The sequence below is a fragment of the Coloeus monedula genome (assembly GCF_965178545.1).
Source record: "Coloeus monedula genome assembly, chromosome: 1".
In the NCBI taxonomy this organism is placed as follows: domain Eukaryota; kingdom Metazoa; phylum Chordata; class Aves; order Passeriformes; family Corvidae; genus Coloeus; species Coloeus monedula.
Genome location: NC_138781.1, coordinates 27,970,897 through 27,989,339, shown reverse-complemented (window position 1 = coordinate 27,989,339; position 18,443 = coordinate 27,970,897). Strand labels below are relative to the sequence as shown.

Below are 18,443 nucleotides of genomic sequence, written 5' to 3'. Positions count from 1 at the left end.
AAAATTACATTATTTTTTAGATTTTATGGCTGATTCAACAACTGTCCAAGGAGAATGAAGACTCAAAATCAGTCTTGTATTCCACTCAACATTTATGCAGCTTTCAACCAGTTTCATTGCATGTAATGTGTAGTCTGGTTGCTTGTGTACACATACAGTTGCAAACCTTGACTCCTTTTTATCTGATTTTGTCTTTACTATTGATGTTTGCACCAAAACACAGTAATATGTTTTTTACAAGGCAGGCCTGATAGTGCTGAATTGTCCATACAAACTGTCAGACTCTTAGTGTTGCTTTCTTTTTTCCCAAAAGTATATCACTAAGTCAAAGTCCAAACTACAGCCTTTTCCTCCTGTTTGTATCTTTTAGCTGTCTGCAGCCCTCCGTGTAAGAATGGTGGTCACTGCATGAGAAATAATGTCTGTACTTGTCCTGATGGGTACACAGGCAGAAGATGTGAAAAAAGTAAGCCAGCGTTGAAATCTTCTGTGACCCAAAAATAACCAATAAATTATTCTGTAATCAGTTAAATGTATTAAACAGCAGATTTTTTGATTTTAAGGTGTGTGTGAGCCAATGTGTATGAACGGAGGAAGATGTGTAGGCCCAAACATTTGCTCTTGTCCTTCAGGATGGAGAGGAAAAAGATGTAGCTCTCGTAAGTACCTCGTAGTTACCAGGAGAACCATACCTTAAAAACCATACCTGTGACTCAGGACAACTCTGTCCATGCAAGTAATACAAAGTTAGTGCCAAAGAACTTAAGAATATATACACATCTATACACATTGAAAAAATAGTGATCTATAACTTGGCAGCAAAATTTAGAATGGAGAACTAATACCATGCAGTTCTTAGGTGAAATCATGAGACCAAAATGTCTGTTAAATTCTTGTATAGCAAATATTATTTGTTTCTTTCTGGATTCTTGTGTAAATAAAAACATCTGCATTTCTGCAAGGAGATGAGTCAAAAAAGTGAAAGAAATTCAATTTGTGCTGTAGGACATAAAACCAGATATAATAGAAAACGAAGTTCAGTGAAATATTGGAAAACTGTGGAAACAGTTGGAGGTGATGGGAATAAAATAATGCAATGGGTACAAGCTCTTTGGGACAGGTAGAAATAGTACTGTGATGGTTGCACATCTGTGGGTCACATTGTATCTTAATAAAGATATTGATGGTGCATAAATAAATTGTGTCAGCATGGATAAAAGCACAGTCTGCATGAAAATCAGCATGATGGTAGAAATCCCATAGCTAAAGTGTTAGTGTCTGTCATAGTACCCACCCGAGGCTTGAGAATTGATGTGGGCAATGAGCTCTCTAATGGCATGGAGGAAAAATAAATTCCCCTGTATTACTTTCTGTAATTATTGGAAAGGGGTTGTTTTTTAAAAAAAAATATTACCAGTATTTACAGGGGTGAGATATTCTTGGACACTGTGGAAGAGAGATTTGATTATCAAATAGTCAGCTATGAATGAATGAAAATAATTGTGGGTTAGATCATGGCTTAATAAGCAGGGACAAATGTGCGGGCAAATGGGTCATAGAAAATAACTTTGGATCAAATATTCTTGCGTTGATTCATTGGGTATTCAGTTGCATGACGGACAAAAGATCTCTCACCAAGGTGTATGCTTTAGAAGGTAAATTTGCAAAAGATAAAGCTCATTAATGTTGCTGTCTTAATTCAGTATTTCAGGCTTTTGTAGCAATCTGTGATGCAGCAGAACCTCTGACTGTGGTGGGTTGTAGAGATTTTTGTTTCTAGTTGCCTTTCTTATTTAATATCCTGTTGGCCTTAGATATTTGAGTGAATATGATGTGACTCTTGAATATGAAAAGCACAACCTCTCGTGGGCATCCTGAAATCTGACTAAAAACTCAATGTAACCACTTGGGATATAACCACATTTTGTGATGATGTTTGTGCAGCAATCTGTCTTCAGGAATGTGAGAACGGTGGGGAGTGTATTGGACCGAGTACCTGTCATTGTCCTGCACAGTGGGAAGGAATTCAGTGTCAAACACGTAAGAATGATGTGACCTGTAACCTCTTGCTTCAGCACAGTTCAGAGTGCTTCAGCCACATGCAGTGCAGAGAAGTCCTATACCTTGGATGTAGTTTAGCCACATCTGTGTCAAAGGCAGGATAAAGAGTAAAGATAGCTCTGCCCCTTCTGAAGCCCTCCAGGATCTGATGGCACTCTGGGACCCTGGCAGTATGTGTTGGCCTGCTCCAGTGTTGTATGCTGCTGAGAGGCCTTTGCAATAGCTTGAAATAGGAAGGTGTGCTAAAAAACACCTTACTCGTGTTCTTTGCTCAGTTTCATTCATGCCCTCAGTGTGTTCTCATGTTAAATCTGCATCAAAGCAAAAGGGGGGTGGGATAGACATAAGAACACTGTTGGCTCCATGTGGCCTTTAAGTGTCCTTACCCTGTGAAAATGCCTTCCAAGGTCTTGGTTCCTACAAGCAAACAGAATAAGTATATAGAGATGGCACCCACTTTTCCTTCACCAAGGAATTATTCATTTGTTCATAAATAAAGCCTCATATGTACCTCTCTTGTTTTAGCTGTGTGCACCCAGAAGTGTCTGTTTGGAGGCAAGTGTGTATTGCCCAACGTGTGCTCATGTCGTCCCGGTTATACTGGAGTCCTCTGTGGGAAGAAAATTCAGGTACGTGTAGAGTTAAGATGCCAGAGATCTGGGAGCTAATTAACTAGTCCACTCTTGTCCAGTGAAGCAGCATGATATACATCAAATATGTATTTTGTCTGATTTCTTCCTTTCATTCCGCAGCAAGAGAAAATTAATGGAATTCCTAAGAGCTATTCCAGTAATTTTTAGGTTCTAATACTTACAGAATTTTTCTCAGCACCTAATGTAAACTTCCTTTGTTTCAAATTAAACTGATTGTCTCCTGCCATGCAGTAGGAATTGATAACTATCCTCTTGACAATAACCACTATTTTCTTTTCCAGCATGTGGCCCCATTTTAGGGAAGAGTGTCCTACTGCTGACTTTCTCAGCTTGAACCAAGTCAAGCCTTGATCTTTTCCCATTTAGCTACACTGCCAGTCCATCCCTGTTTTATACAAGTATGACTTATCCCCGAGTGTCACTCAAGAATAACTTTACTTTTTTGTTTCAGAGGAAATGATGGCCATTTCTCTGTTTTGACATGCAATTTTCTGTTGGATTCCCTTGCTTGAGTGCTGATGCTCACTCACTGTTAATTAAACATTTTGTTACAACTGTTTTGTGATGTCTGAAGTAAAAGCATTCTGCTCTTCTTACATCATCTGTGGTATTTCTATTCTTTTAATTTCAGTGTATTTAGACACATTTCTGGTGCCAGCAGAACTGAGAGGTGTGGTAGATATGTTTCAGAAATTGAAACAAAGAAGTGCTCATACAGATTTTGAAAATATGAAACTACAAATCCTATATCAATGACTGTAATGTTTGCTATATTGATTTAGCAAAATGTGACCCAAAGGGAGAAATAATTTTGATGTAAATGTTTTCATAAATATGTCCTGCATAGAGTTAGTGTATTTTTAGTCTAGAAAATATATATTGTTGGTCAGTCAGACAGTGTCGTGTCATACATTGATCACAATGGCACATTTTCTTAATGAAACAGAAAAACAATATACACAAGTTTAACTTAATGTTGTGATTCTGCATATCAGGCCAGCAGAGATTCATTAAAATTGTTTCATAAACTTTATCATAAAAATGGGTTGCATCATTAAAGTCTGGTTTTAATACTTTTTTCTCTCTCCAAGGTACAAAGACGTCATGGTTGAAGAAGTGTGGCAATTCAGTTGCAGTGCTGCATGGATGTATGAGACTTGAAAATAGCAAAAGGGTTGAAGGCAATTACAGAGTTCATTTAAATGAAAGGAATATTCAGAAGCCTTATTTTAAAAGATTCATATTAGTCACAAATGTTGGCAAGCTTCAAAACAACAATCTTGTAGTCATTAAAACGTATGTATATTTCTATAGTTTTTTGCTACCTCATGTACAAACCCCACAGCTTCTGATATCTTCATTGAATTCCCAGAGCTGATAACTGAGCCCAAAATTCTGCAGTTTGTTGATGTAGTCAACTGGACTATGAAATTTCTTTTGAGGGAACAAGACTGTAGCAGCTGCTGAGTGACTCTATCAAGGAAGGTAGCACTTCAGCACTTGTGAATGGTACCTTCTGTTTATAAACACTGTTTACATACATACTATTTGGCTGCAGACAGAAGAAAAAGCAGAACTGGTTTTTCTTCTTTGTTTTGTATTTACATCAGTCTTGTTCTAATGACAAGCCAATAGGAAGGAAGGAGGGGAAACTTGAACTGAGGCTGGGCTACTAACAATGAAGGCAAGGCCTCCTTCTTGTTAACAGTCAGCCAGATGCAGAATGACTGATTTATCCACGACAAGCCTTTGCAGCCAGAAGCCAGATTCCAACTTTTCTGTCTTGACTTCATTACTTACAGTCACAAATTTGAATAGCCAGCCTCTGAATTATTCCTGTGTCTATAAGACTTTTATGTCCCTGAGATGGAAGTCAGTAATATGAGGAAATTTTGTTCCCAAGCCTCTTAGAGAAATTTAACAATGCGTTCAGTAATGCTGAATCTTAAAATAGGAACTAATAAGAGGAGAAATTTGTTGTACATCACGCCATCCATACTCATCACATCAGAAAGTATTTGTAAAGACTTAACATAGGACTTTTTTCCATTACCTATTGCTCCAATGAACTGTTAGCACCTACCAGCTGCCAGATAGATTTTTACAAAATAAAATTCCAGTTTTTCTGAAGTTTCCTACAGAGGACTGCTATCTTGTCCTAGAGCTGTGAAAGACATTTCAGTTCCTGCCATAACAAAGTGAGCTCTTGTAACAGACACAAACATCCCTTTAGCTAAGACATTGAAGTTTACTGCTTTGGTTTTTTTAAGCCAAAAATAAACATCATGACTTTTTGTTCTCCTGAGCAATATTCCGTTTATATACTCTAATTCTGAACAGGAAGAAAATAGAGGTAATTTTGCCATTTACTGCAGTTCTGTGATGCTGATTACCAAATCATAGCTGTTAGCATCTCTGTGCCTAGATTTCTCCTCACCTTTTGATAGTCTTCTTAAGTCATCTTGCAAAGTAAGCCGGCGTTTTGAGAGCTTAGCATCATTCCAGAATGATACCTGATGAATTTTCAAGTGCCTGACTGGTGTATTTTAAAAATGTCCAATTTCCCACTTGCATTTTAAATTTTAGTGTTTTCATCGTTTCTTTCAATCAAGCATCCACATGGCTGATAGCCTGATGATCTGGGAACTGTTATATTATTTAAAACTACTCCTCTTGAGCCATTTCCTTTCTCACATCTCACAAAGATGTCGATGAACAAAACCCGACTAGCTCTCGGAACTGCTGCCTCAGGATGATGCTTTGGACCCACAAGTGTCTGAAAAAGTTTTGAAAGTACAAACACACCAATATCACATAATCTCATACTGTAATCACTGCTGTTCCATGTGTCAGTTATAGGGGTGCTGTGTGAAAAAGAAAGACAACATCAGCCTGGACCCCTGCTAATAGTACTTTGGTTAATGAGTTTGTGCAATCCTTCATTCACAAAACTTAATCAATACATATATGTGCATTTCTAGGATTTCAGGCACAATAAAGGGATTTTTAATCATAACTGTTAGTATTTGCCATTTATTTTCAATTGTTTTAAAGGGAGAAATTATTTCTTTTATATTTTCCAAATGCAAGCTGTGTGAACAAAAGCACATCCAGAGTTTTGCTACAGTAACTAAAAATGCTCAGTGCTAAGCTGTGCTATTTTTGCTATTTTCCAGCAAGCACATAGTGCAGAAAAATTATTAGTACATGCAAAATGCCAGGCAGCTACTTCAAAACTGCCCAGTAATTACGTGATTAGTTGAAACTACTTTGTTATTACATTGTTCATCATACACAGGAAACAAGATCCACTGTAATTAGAAAGCACATGCCAACAATACAGTAAAATTGCTCAGTGTAACAAGATGCAGAATCATACAGAGGGCTTGTGTACAGAGGTTAACAGAACTGCTTGAATTGCAACCTGAAGCTAGGCTCAAAAGAGTTAGGGGATTTGAGGGTGGGGAGAAGGGCTGAAGTTGACACAGTTCCACTCTGAAGGAATGAAGGGCAACTTGTATCAAATCGAAGATTTTGCAGTGATTACCACATTATGCACTACACTGGTATCTTCACTGAATTTTCTTGCAAGATTTGTTTACACACTAAAGAGTGCTGGAAGGTACCTGATGCCTTAGGTTTTAACTTTTATATTTTTTAAATCCTCTACTGCCTAGTGTGTAACTCTGAAGTTCCGTGTAGCCTGTTAACTACTGTTCTCTCATGCTGGTTAGACATAACAAACCCTCTCTAGGTTTGCACTTCAAGGACACCTTGATTGTCCCAGGCCCCAAAATGTGTAAACTAAAAGCCTTTGAGAGGATGGGCAAACTTGGGGTAATGACATCATTGCCTGAAATTATAATTGGAGAATTAACCCTGGTGTGCAAATGGACCAAACTTATAAAAGTATGAAGAACCTGTAACCCAGTGTCCATCTTGGGTGGAGCTCCTCGTGGGCTTTGCACTCCCAAGGTGTACCTTTGAAGGCCCTTCAAATAACCTACTTTTATTCTGTTATTTTGTCTAGCCTCTGTTTTCAGGTAGCCACTTCAAGGCATCATACCTATGTACATCATCCATTTATTGCCTGGTTGTACCGCAGTTGCTCTGCAAGCCAGCAGAAATTCTCCCAAGTGCATGTTGATTTTTCCCCTTGATCTTGAAAAGATCTTTAAAATGCACTACAATTAATGTTTTCTGAAGGAAGGGCTTGTATCACAGAAGATACCACAGATAGTCATGTTGGCTATGATTTAAAAATAAAACCACAAGTGGGCCCTATGTGAAAGGCTCTTTCTTTCTACAAAAGTTAATTATATATTTTCATAGCTAAGAAGAGAAAGCAAGTTAACATTTCCATTTACCAAAAGCAAACTGATGAAGAAGAATCAAAACAAACCCTAAAGTAAATACGTGTAAAAACAGAAGCTACTTGACAAATTGTCTACCCCCACTCCATTATTTGTCCAAATGGAAAAACCTAAATTTTAAATTCTCAAAACATAACATCTAGGTACATATACAAATCCAAATGTAGAGGTTAGAAAGCTTTACTAATAACTAAAGTTGTTTATGCAGTTTCTGTCATATAAAGGTGTCACATGCTGGTATCTGGTCATTCTGCCCACAGCTCATTTTAGCCAGCAAATGATATTTTACAGCAAAACCAAGTAAGTCCATTCTTGCCAGAAGCACTTAGAGCAGAAGAAAAAACATAAACAAAAATGTGCATGTAAGTGAATCATAAAGAAGAAACACCTCACCTTTCCATGCACACTCTTAAAAGACAGAGTATCAAAAATGCAACCACTACAATACCGCTAAAATTTTTACAGATGTTTTAGTGAAAACCAGACTATCTGTGTAAGGTGTTACAGTTAGCTCTAATGAATAAGAGAGCTGGTGTGTTCTGTATTGCTTCTCTTGACCTTTGAGCTGCATGTATGACATCTCTCCACAGGAAGACCTATCTCCAGAAATTACACACTGTAGCTAGTATGTTCAATCGTCCAGCGAGCAGGAAACAAACAAAAGGCAAGAATTACTGGCAGCTCTTTTAGTAAATGCATGTTGAACTGTGAAAATAATAATCTGGGGACACAGACTGTCATTAATAATACATTCTAAGATTTCTCTAACTAACTAGAAAAATCACTTTTAAACTCACTTAAAGTTTAATTGAATAATAAGAAGAAGTATTTCTTAAAAGCAAAACAAAAAAAAAACAAAAAAAAAAAAAAAAAGAAAAAAACCCTCTAGCCAGTAGATGGTGCTACGTTCAAGTAGTATTTCTGAAATACACCATTGCATTCTGTGTGGCATCAAATTACTGCTTACTTCAATCATTTCTAAACAGAAAACTAAATTAGCATTTGTTTTGGCCTGTTCAGAAACACCAGTTACAGTCTCTCAATGATTGCTCCTGGTCTCTTGCTCCTGACAATGCCAGTATCTCTTCAACCTTCTAGTCACTATTACTGTCACTTTTGTCTTTATTAGGAGAAGTCAGTCTTTTTGGGAATAATACTGAGATATTATGCCTCTTTGTATTTACATAGTACTGATTATTTATTCTAAATTTTGGGTCTGGTGCAAGTAATTTTTGTCCCTTTCATTCCCCTACAAGCAGTATGTCACCTAATGTATTCAGCCTCGCTCCTGAATTTCTAAATTATGGCATGATGTAGTGACCTGTGACACAGAATTTCATCAACATCATCATTATAAAATTATTCAGAACCATTGATGAAATCATCTTGGTTCACACACGAGAATCACATTATTCACCAGCAAGTGTGAAATAGCCAGTGTATCACAGCAAAAGCAGCACAAAAAAATGTGCATTCCTCTTGTGTTGTGCCCTGTCCCTGCAAGAAATCCTTCACAACATCTCTGCAGCAGGTTTCCTCTGAACAAAAGGCAACAGCCTCCAAAGAAAGCACAGGAGAAAGCTCAACTGCACCACACAGCAATTGCTTGTAACAGGAAACAGGAGTCTCAGGAAATAAACCATTGCCTTTCAATTGCCCTCTGCATGCTTGGGTTCTCTCTTGTAGAAAAAATTGGTAACTAAGAAGACCCCATTACCTTTGCCTCTTTGCTCAGTGGCTTGTAATCCTGGCAGAAACAGGTCCATATAAATTACTGGCCATGAGAGCTACATGTTCTGCTAGTTAAACACAGTTAAAATGTTGTTCCGACAAACGGACTAAAGTAATGCATAGTAAAATTCTCCCACAAAAAAAAAATTATTCCAGTTTCATCTAGAAGACAATGAAAATCAATGTCTCAAAAAAATAAAAATTGATCTGAGCATCATTCAGAAAGTTGACTGTTTCGACTAGCATGTTTTGGCAAAACCTTCCTCAGCAGTAGCATTCAGGAAACAGCAGAAATGAGACAAGGAACAGTGAACATAGGAGACTCAGTCCAATCTGCAGGTCATTCAAAAGCCTGCAAAACCTAAATGAAGCCAAACGGGAACATTTCCAGAAGGCAAGCACAAACATCCCCCACACATGTGATTTGTGACAGGCATGGCTTTTCCTCCCTGCTAGTCTGTAGCCTGCCATTATACTGCTCCTGTAACAACACAGTCTTGAATAGCATAGAATTATCAATGTCTCCAGGAGAAAAATATATTTTCCTGTCTCACTGGGATAAGGAAAAGAAATAATTGGAAGTTGAGAGATGATCAGATAATATGACCGTAGAAGTAGTCGAGATAAGGACTCTTAGAGTATCAGCATGGATTAAGATTTTAGAAAGTAACAGCAGAATTGTCTGAACAAGTATGGGAGGTGGGGGGGGGTCAGTTGTTGGGGTTTTTATTTAAATACTCTTTAGCTGATTGAGATCCAGATCAGACTGGGGGGAGGGACAGGAAGCAGACATAAAGTGATAACCACGATTTAAATAAGAAGCTTTGCTGTTTGGTAATGTTCCAGAGACTTGCAAACTCTGCAAGTTTCCTCTTGCAACTGTTTAATCTCATTGAAAGCAAATTATACTTGAACCAACATTCACTTCTGATGATCTGAATTGAGGGATTTTTGTTTCATGTGCTTTTTAAAAATGTAATTATATAACAGAATAAGTCTAGTCAAAGGGGAGAAAAATCAAAAAGAAGAGCAGAGATCTGTTCTGAAGTACTCAATTAGAAGAAAAATTTTATTTCAAGGTCAGCTGTACTGACCAAGGCATAATACTTCTGCTTATGAAGAAAAAATGAGGAGAAAACTTGTGTCATACACTGCACACAGTTGGATATTTATAATAACTTCCCTACAATCAGCAGTACTTTCCTTTCATATAGAAAAGCATTTACTTAATATAGTGGGTACAAAAAGCTATCTGAAATCAAGTTATCATGTTTATTTTAAGGTCCCCCCCCACTGCTGCAGACTTCCTCTCTGTATGGTTACATGAAAAAAAATGCAGCTTGTCTTGGCTGAAGTTTCTTCATTCCTTCCTTTTCTTTGTACACTGTGGCCCAGAGTACGGCAGTCGACATCTACACACGTTTGGAGCGATGCATTTCCCTCCATGTTGGCAGGGCAGTTTACACACAGCTGAAATGAGACACCAGATACACAGTATGTCTTGAGCACAACACAGGATCATTTTTCTCTTTGTCTCACTGTGGTAGCAGAATTGTTCCCTGGTGGCCACACTGGGACATTATAAATAAAAGCATAATGGAAGAACTGAAAAGCAATGCCTCTCAATTTATGGCATCGTGGCCTTCACTGGAATACAGGCACAGTACATCTAGTCTTATTCATGCTCCATTTCCCTTTTAAAATACTATAATTTCTGTTCTTTAAGGCATAGGCGTTTTTTGAGACAGATGCCCCCATAAAAGTGAGAGAACAATAAAAATTCCTGCTGAAACTTATTCAAACCAGTTCTTGGATCCACACCCATGAGGAAACAGTCACCACATCCTATCAGTGTCTCACACACTGCCCTCCTCTTCCCCCACAAGAACAGAGGAAGGCTGAGTGGGCACAGCTTCAGCTGCCCCCTGCTACACACCAGTTCAGCTGACAAGCCAGAGGCTGCAATTTGTTTATGAGCATGTACACCAAAAGAAGTTGAACTTGACGCAGATCTAGTTACTTTGGGAACAGTAATTATTTTGACATTAAGAACCTGAACACTTCCACCATTACTGCAGCTGCAGGGAATGGAGCTAGCATTCTGTAAGTTCTCTGCAACTCCCACACTTGGCTTCTAATATCACCCTGTATCTCAATACCCCGATGAATACAAAAGAGAAGCATTCTGATGGTCAATGGGAACATCAAAAGGTTACTTGTTAATGTTTGTTTGACCATATATATTGTAGAACTAACACTAGCTGATTAATTCCCACAGCCATGCCAAAATATCAGATGCAGAGGACTTAATCCAGAGACCATGCACCCACAATATCCAGTTCAAAACCAATGTTTGCACAAGGTTTCTTTCAGTCTCCCAGAGAGCAAATAAAAAACCTTTTCCTTTTGTAGTGTCAGGACTATTGCATTTAGCATCCGGGCAGTGCTGTTACAAGCATAGAAGGCCTGAGATGTGTAGATTAAAGACTTTATAATCACCTGCCTTTGTGAATCAAAGTTTGTGAAAACAGAAGCGGTTGTTCAGCAAGAGTGTCAGTACTAATCCTGATTACAGGCAGCTTTCACAATTCTAAGAACTCCTGGAGTTGATTCTTCAACTTATCCTCAAAGTGAGAAGTGAGTTTCAATTTTACATGTCTGTAAAATTTACTGAAGCTTCTAATCCACACCAGTAGCAATAGTATTTCTGTAGTTTTCAGTTCTTTGTACTGGGGTCTCAGTTTACAGACAATATTTCAGAAATACCAGTAAGACATACCTAGTAATTAATTTGGTGACAACCAAAATCTGAAGCTCTTTCAAAGTGGAAAAGTTCTGTGTTTCTGACCAAACTGAACAGCCATCTACTCCTTACACATGCTTGTAAGAGCCCCAGTACATGGAAGCAGCTCTCAGTTACTATTCGAAGATACTTTCCCTGGAAGCTTTGTTAGGCACTGAAGATTTGAACACTTTGATTGGTAAATTAAACAAGCAGAGGAAAGGATAAATGAAAAATGTCAGAAGTCATTTACCTAAGTGACATGCTCTACCGACCCATCCAGCTGGACAGCTACAAATCCCAGGAGCCACACAAGCTCCATTATTCCGACAACCTTGAGGACAAATTGCTACAAGAAAAAGAATGGGTAAGTCAGCAGGATTTATAAAACTGATGTAAAAGAATCCTGACAGAATGAAAGATTCAGGATGATACAAGTCAAAATGGCAAAACACACTTTCTTCTAGGCCAGATATTCAACATGTATAACTCCAAAAGCATTTCCAGGACCATGGAAATGGAAAAAAAATATATAGGTACTGTATTATGAACCTTGGTTTAAATGTGAACATTGTACACCTTAATGCAAAATAATTTCACATTATTTTATTTGTGTAAGTACCCATAATGTAAGTCACTCATTTCTGTAGTAATGCAATTTCCATTCTTATTAGTCCCTTAATACTTTTAAGATGTTTTTGTTACTTCAGTTTTAGTATTAATATAAATATTTGCATGAATGTTGACACACACCTTCCTGACATCTTGATCCTGTCCAGCCAGAAGCACAAAGGCACTTCACCACTCCATTGACAGAGATGCATTCCCCACCATTCTGACAGCCTCCTTCACAGCTGACTGTGGAAGACAGCATACACCATACATTTCAAAAGCAGCATAGGACCTCAAATAATTGTCTTTAAGCAGCTCATCTGACATCAACTACTTCTTTTATCATATCTGCAAAGACTAAAATTTCAACTGTTCAGAGCAAGGCACTGTTCTGCTTCTCACCAGTAACACCACTGTTCATCAGCTACACTGCAGGAACTACTAACATGCATATTTGTATCAAGCTTGCCAAATCACAGCTGGTAAGCCAGTATCATGTGGTTAAGGATTCATCTATTTCCTTACCTGACAGGACCTTCACGTAACAGGAGTAAGAAGAGATGGGGATATTCCTTTGACAAATGAAACTATCACTACAGTCAAGTTAAGCGGTGCCTTCCCAAAGGCCAAATACTTAAGTTAGCCTCCTCATTTCAGAATTGTTCTACACAACAAAGCCCTGAAGGCCTCATTTATGAAGCATTATTTATGCCAGACATACGATTGGTATCAACTGTGGAGAGAACGATCTTCGAAAAGTGGTACAATTACTGTTCTGTACAACCAAATGCTTCCTTCCGCAAGTACGAAAGTATATTCTACACCACCTTCACTGTATTGAAGAGAAACAGCCATCCTTCATTATAAACATGGACAGTTTGGACATCTGCTTGATAATTTGCAGAAAAAAATGTCCAAATATCTTGTTCAACCACAAGTATTGAGCACAGTTTCAGCTAACAGATTTTTTGCACAAATACTGAACATGCAAGGACATGAAAGACAAATCCACCACAGCTGGAAAAGCTCTTCAAAGCTTGTTTGCATATTACTGTGTCACACAATGTAGGTTAATGTATTTAATATTGATTGTATTTGATCAATCACGGTGACAGAGAGAAGTGCATGAAGACTGGATGAAAGCAAATATTACTCCAGTCTTCTAGAAGGGCAAGGAGGACCCAGGGAACTACAGGCTGGTCTGCCTCACCTCAGTCCCTGGTGAGGCAGTACAAGAACTGACCCTGGAAACCATTTCCAGCCACATTAAGGATGAGAAAATCACCATCAGGTCTTCACGGTGAGGGTGACCAAATGGTGCTACAGATTGCCCTGGAAATTGTGGAATCTCTGTCTTTGGAGATATTCAAAAGCCATAAAGACATGACACTCAGCAGCTGGCTCTAGGTAGCCCTGCTTGAGCAGGGAGCTTGGAAATTATGACCTCCAGAGGTCCCTTCCAGCCTCGCCCAGTCTGTGATTCTGCGAGATTCTATAATAGCACAGTGCCCCACAACACAAGTTTGTACATGCACAACATAACAGTGTTTTCTTGGATTGCCTTTTCCAATCCATGCCTATATTCAATAGGCTTCACAAAACCATAAAAATGGTCTTTGCTACTCCTTTTCCGTCATCTCCCATCATATCTCAACAATATGTTGACACACGTATCTTCAGTGACTTGCCCTCAATGTTACCATCTTGCAGATACTACATAAAATTTCAACCACCTAATGAAGAAACATCCCAAGAAATTATTTAGACAGAATCTGTTATAGAGCAAATTAGAATAGAATATTTATGTAGCACATAAACAGGGTATTTTCCAAGGGAAAAAACTCACTCAGATTCTCACAACACATTTCAGTACATGTACTCCATCCCATCCTCCTGCAAGCATGCACATCCTCTAGGCCATGCATGTCTTGACAGTAAGCTCAGAGATTTACAGAATTAAGGTCATTATTTCAAAATTCATCAGATCCAGGGCTTTAAGAACTCCCAAATTAATTTAGTCTGTTTTCAAACTCCTTGTCTTTCCAAGCTACTGCTTGCTTGGGTCTTACCTTTATGACAGTATCTACCCCCATAGCCAGGTGGACATCTGCATTTTCCAGGTCGGAGGCACTCTCCACCATTTTTGCATTTTGGATAACATGTAGCTGTAAGACAGACAACAAAGAAAGGTTGGATAAATATTGGTGAATCTTACTAAAGTTACTACTCAAATATATAAGAAATTTGCACATTATTATATTTTCATCAGTTTGTCTTCTTATTTTCTAAGATATACCTGCCATGTCATTTTATGTTGTTGATAAGGTGAAATGATTTCCCTGCACAGGGAGTACTCCACCATACTGAGCTTTTAAGCACTCCAAATTAAGGAATGTTTTGAGCCTGGACAGAACAGGCAGAAGAAAGAGCCATATTAAAAAGGAACACAGCTGGACTGCCAAAAAAGCTTTTGATAACCAAAGCGGAGAAATGACAGGTAAGAAAATAGGTGATAAGTAGAAATGATTTAATAAAAAGATGTTACAACTTGAGAGGCAAGAATCTTGTGATTCTTGAGATGAAACATCAGACTTTTTACTCTTTACTGGATTCCTATGTTCCTCTTCAGAAAAACTACATGCTCTATTCCTTATATCTCTTCTCTAAAATGTCTCCAGAAATAACTCAGGGTTTCTTTCTCCCCCACGCTCTTTTTTTTTTTTCCTTTATTTGCTTCAGCTGGCTTTTCAGAGACCTTTCTGAAATGTACAGTGTTTGTTTAGCAAGCATCCAAGATAAATGTAACTTTTCTTATAACTGTAATTATCTGTTGGGAGCAAAGCATCTATGATCATCACAAATCCTGCAACTTTTTCATTGCTGACAGCTTGAACAGGCTCGATAAGGTACAAATAAAAATCTCAATTTTGCAAAATTCTGGATAAATCCAATCAGATTGCAAATAAATTACCTATCATATAGATAGAATCAGCTCTGCTGTCCGAGAAAACATTTGTTTATTCACACACAGATTTTAGAACCCATCTCTTTCTGGGAGCCTCATCTGAGTTAGCTGCTGGTGTGAGATGGTTCTCTACTAATCCTTTGACTGGATGGGTGAAAAGTATGAGAGGGAAGAAAAGGGAAAATATGAATGATGAATGACACCACCCTGATTTTGTCCCCATATACTTACAGCACTCTTAAGCAACCCAGCTGAAGAATAGAGGACTTTTCACATTAGTACATGCAGAATGAGTATTAGCAGGCAAATAAAGGACAGAGACATGTATGAAAAAACCAGCCAGTGCTCAGCTCTCCCTAACTTTTACCAGATGCTCTCAGTTCTTTGGAAGTGCCATACAAAAGCTCCTGATTTAAGAAAAATTCTCTTTCTGTGTCATTTCACAGAATTTTCAGTTTGGTTTTCTTGACAGAACAAGGGATGAAGCTTCATTTACCCTATTTTTTTTCTACGTTGATGGCCATATGAGCACAAGGATTCAGTGGTTCCCCTAACAATTCCAGACAGTTCATCTCTCTAGTTCAAGAATTGATCTGCCTCTCCAGCAATATTTTACCTCTCCCTTAAACCCCAAAATGTCTAGGAACCAACAGTTGTTTGGAACAGTTCATATAGCATAGTTTTTAATCTTCACTGCACAGCACATTAGCTATACATCAATTGTTACCACCTGCTAGCCTCAGCCTTTAAATGAAACAACACTCCCTGAATAACTACACTGCTGAATGAAATTTTCAGAAACTCATCTCAGAGTTAAAAAAAAATAAATTGCATTTAAAATGAATGACACTGAAAATTAGAACAAATATTGCACAATTATATCACCTCTTCACATAGGACAACGTGCAAAGCAAAGGAACTCCTGACACTGAGTGATTTTTTAGCAGTTAATAGCCACAAGCTCTACAGTTAAACTTTTCAAAAAGGGATTTAGAAATTTAACGTGTTACATTGAACAGGGTTTAAACTAAAACTCTTCTTCCCAATGTTTGCTTTTGCATATTAGGTGGCATTTTCAAAAATACTTTTGTCTCTCCGCGGACACTAACAGGAACAGACTCCACCCTAGCTTTACGCCTCCTACCGTGGAAAGGGGATGTACAAATGACTCCGTGCGTCAGGTAACATCCAGGAAGTAAACTACAGTACTTTTACAAGCACAACATATTCTAAATAAAAAGGAGCCCGGAAAATAATCTACTTTCTACACACTTTTTTGATGTTTTTGTTAATGACTAGTCCTGACTAATTGCACCTAGAAATACTAGTTAAATGCTACTGAGGCTTAGAATGCTGCAAAGACTCTAAAAGCACTCAAGAACCATCTGGATGCAATCCTGTGCATTGCGTTCTAGGATGACCCTGCTTGGGCAGGGATGTTGGACGAGATGACTCACTGTGGTCCCTTCCAACCTGACTGATTCTCTGATTCCTCAAATACTTCCAGGGGAGTATTTAAGCATGCACAGTTAAAGCAATAGGAGGAATAAAACACCGAAGCCTGTCTAGTGAGTGGCTTCTTACTCAACATCCAAGTGGGAAAAAGCTCTCTACGGACCCACAGCCGTTTCTGACAGCGGGGTCTGCTTACCAACGTGAGGTCTTCACGCCGGCTCTTGGCTGTGCTCCATTAGTTTGCTATCACTGCCTCACCAAAGGATGCATTAACTCTCTTCTTCCACCTCTCCGTCTTTAGGTCCTCCCCGGCACCTCACTACCCGCCTCTCACACCAGATCCAAACCCCAGCTCCTCAGACCTTCCCGGAGGGATTAGTCGCCGGAGGGCTGGCCTGATAGAGAGCGAAGGCAGCGCTTGTGCCCGTGCCTGCCGCACCCGGAGGCGCCCCGGAGCCGGCGCACCCCGCCCGCTGTTACCGTGCTGGCAGCGCTCGCCCTCGTAGCCCTTGGAGCAGAGGCAGGAGCCGTCGCCGAGGCAGAGCCCGCCGTGCCGGCAGCGCGGGCTGCAGGCGGCGGCCGGGCCGGGGCCCAGCGCGCACAGCCACAGCCACAGCAGCAGCCGCGGCAGCCCCGTCCCGCCGCCGTCCCGCCGCCACATGGCCCGGCAGGGCAGCCCCGGGCCCGGGCAGCTCGTCCCGCGGCGCTCCTGCCTCCTCTCCGCTTCCTCCGCTCTCAGCCCCGCTCCTTCACCTCCCCCCGCTTTTACCCTCTCAGTCCGTTCCCACTCCTCCTCCTCCTCCTCCACCTCCTCGGCGCCGGCCCCCCGTGCCGTGTCACGGCGCTGGGAGCCCCCCCGAGCGCCCGTGAGCCCAGCGGGTCACCGTGAGCGGGCCGGGCCGGGGGTGCGGAGAACGAGAGGCTCGGGTGACCTCATCACCCTCTACAACTGCCTGAAAAGAGGTTGGAGCCGGGTGGGGGGTCGACCTCTTCTCCCAGGCAACCAGCGACGGGGCAGGGCAAGAGGACAGACTCTCAAGCTGCATCAGGGGAGGTTTAGGTTGGACATTAGGAGGAATTTCTTCACAGAAGGGGTTTCTAGACGTTGGAATGGGCTGCTCAGGGTGATGGTGGAGTCATCATCCCTGGGAGTGTTTAAGGAAAGACTAGACGTGTGACTTAGTGGTGGTTCAGTCATAGATTGGACTCAATCTTCTCAGAGGTCTTTTCCAACCTGACTCATCCTGTGATTTTATCTGCAGGTGCAGAGGCCTCTGCTGGCAGCGGACCATCCATCCACCAGGCAGTCACACGGCATGTCGGATAAGGAGCCCACCTTAGCACCTGCCTGCTGGCATGCCTGACGGCTGCTGGCCCTGCCACTACTTCCAGGACAGCACAGCTCTGATCTCCTGCCCCGTTTGAGACCTTACAGACTCTGATTTCTATACACTTCCATCTTCAAGGGTGCCGTACGTGAATATGGTGACACAATATTCAAAGGATGATTTCAGAGAGGACTGACGTACTGAACTCACTGTCACCTTACAGAGGAGAGGAGTATGGGTCTCATAGAATGATAGACTGGCTTCATTTGGAAGGGACCTCAAAAATCATCTAGTTCCAACACCCCTGCCATGAACAGGGACACTTTCCACTTCAAAGCCTCATCCAGCCTGGCCGTGAACACTTCCAGGGATGTGACGTCCACAGCTTCTCTGGGCAATTTGTTCTAGTGCGTCATCACCCTCACAATAAACAATTTCTTTTTTATATATGATCCAAATTTCTTCTTTTTCTGTTTGAGGACA

General features: G+C 40.2%; 2 protein-coding genes across 2 annotated transcripts in view; one reads left to right on the top strand and one right to left on the bottom strand.

The window, feature by feature from the left end:
- VWDE (von Willebrand factor D and EGF domains) overlaps nucleotides 1-2,729 on the top strand; it is a gene marked incomplete at both ends in the record, with an annotated part of 34,398 nt that extends 31,669 nt beyond the window's left edge. Inside the window, 4 exons of the mRNA XM_082286273.1 lie at nucleotides 371-466; nucleotides 564-659; nucleotides 1,945-2,040; nucleotides 2,587-2,729. Coding sequence (XP_082142399.1) covers nucleotides 371-466; nucleotides 564-659; nucleotides 1,945-2,040; nucleotides 2,587-2,729 — 431 coding nt within the window. The remainder of the gene's footprint in view (nucleotides 1-370; nucleotides 467-563; nucleotides 660-1,944; nucleotides 2,041-2,586) is intronic.
- A 7,383-nt stretch (nucleotides 2,730-10,112) lies between these two features.
- Nucleotides 10,113-17,293, bottom strand: LOC309573388 (uncharacterized protein; the record flags this gene model as incomplete). The annotated part of the gene is made up of 5 exons (XM_082282314.1): nucleotides 10,113-10,288; nucleotides 11,854-11,949; nucleotides 12,354-12,458; nucleotides 14,282-14,377; nucleotides 17,113-17,293. 5 exons carry the CDS (start codon nucleotides 17,291-17,293, stop codon nucleotides 10,179-10,181), a joined length of 588 nt encoding a protein of 195 aa, XP_082138440.1. The 3' UTR covers nucleotides 10,113-10,178.
- Nucleotides 17,294-18,443: the final 1,150 nt, after the last annotated feature.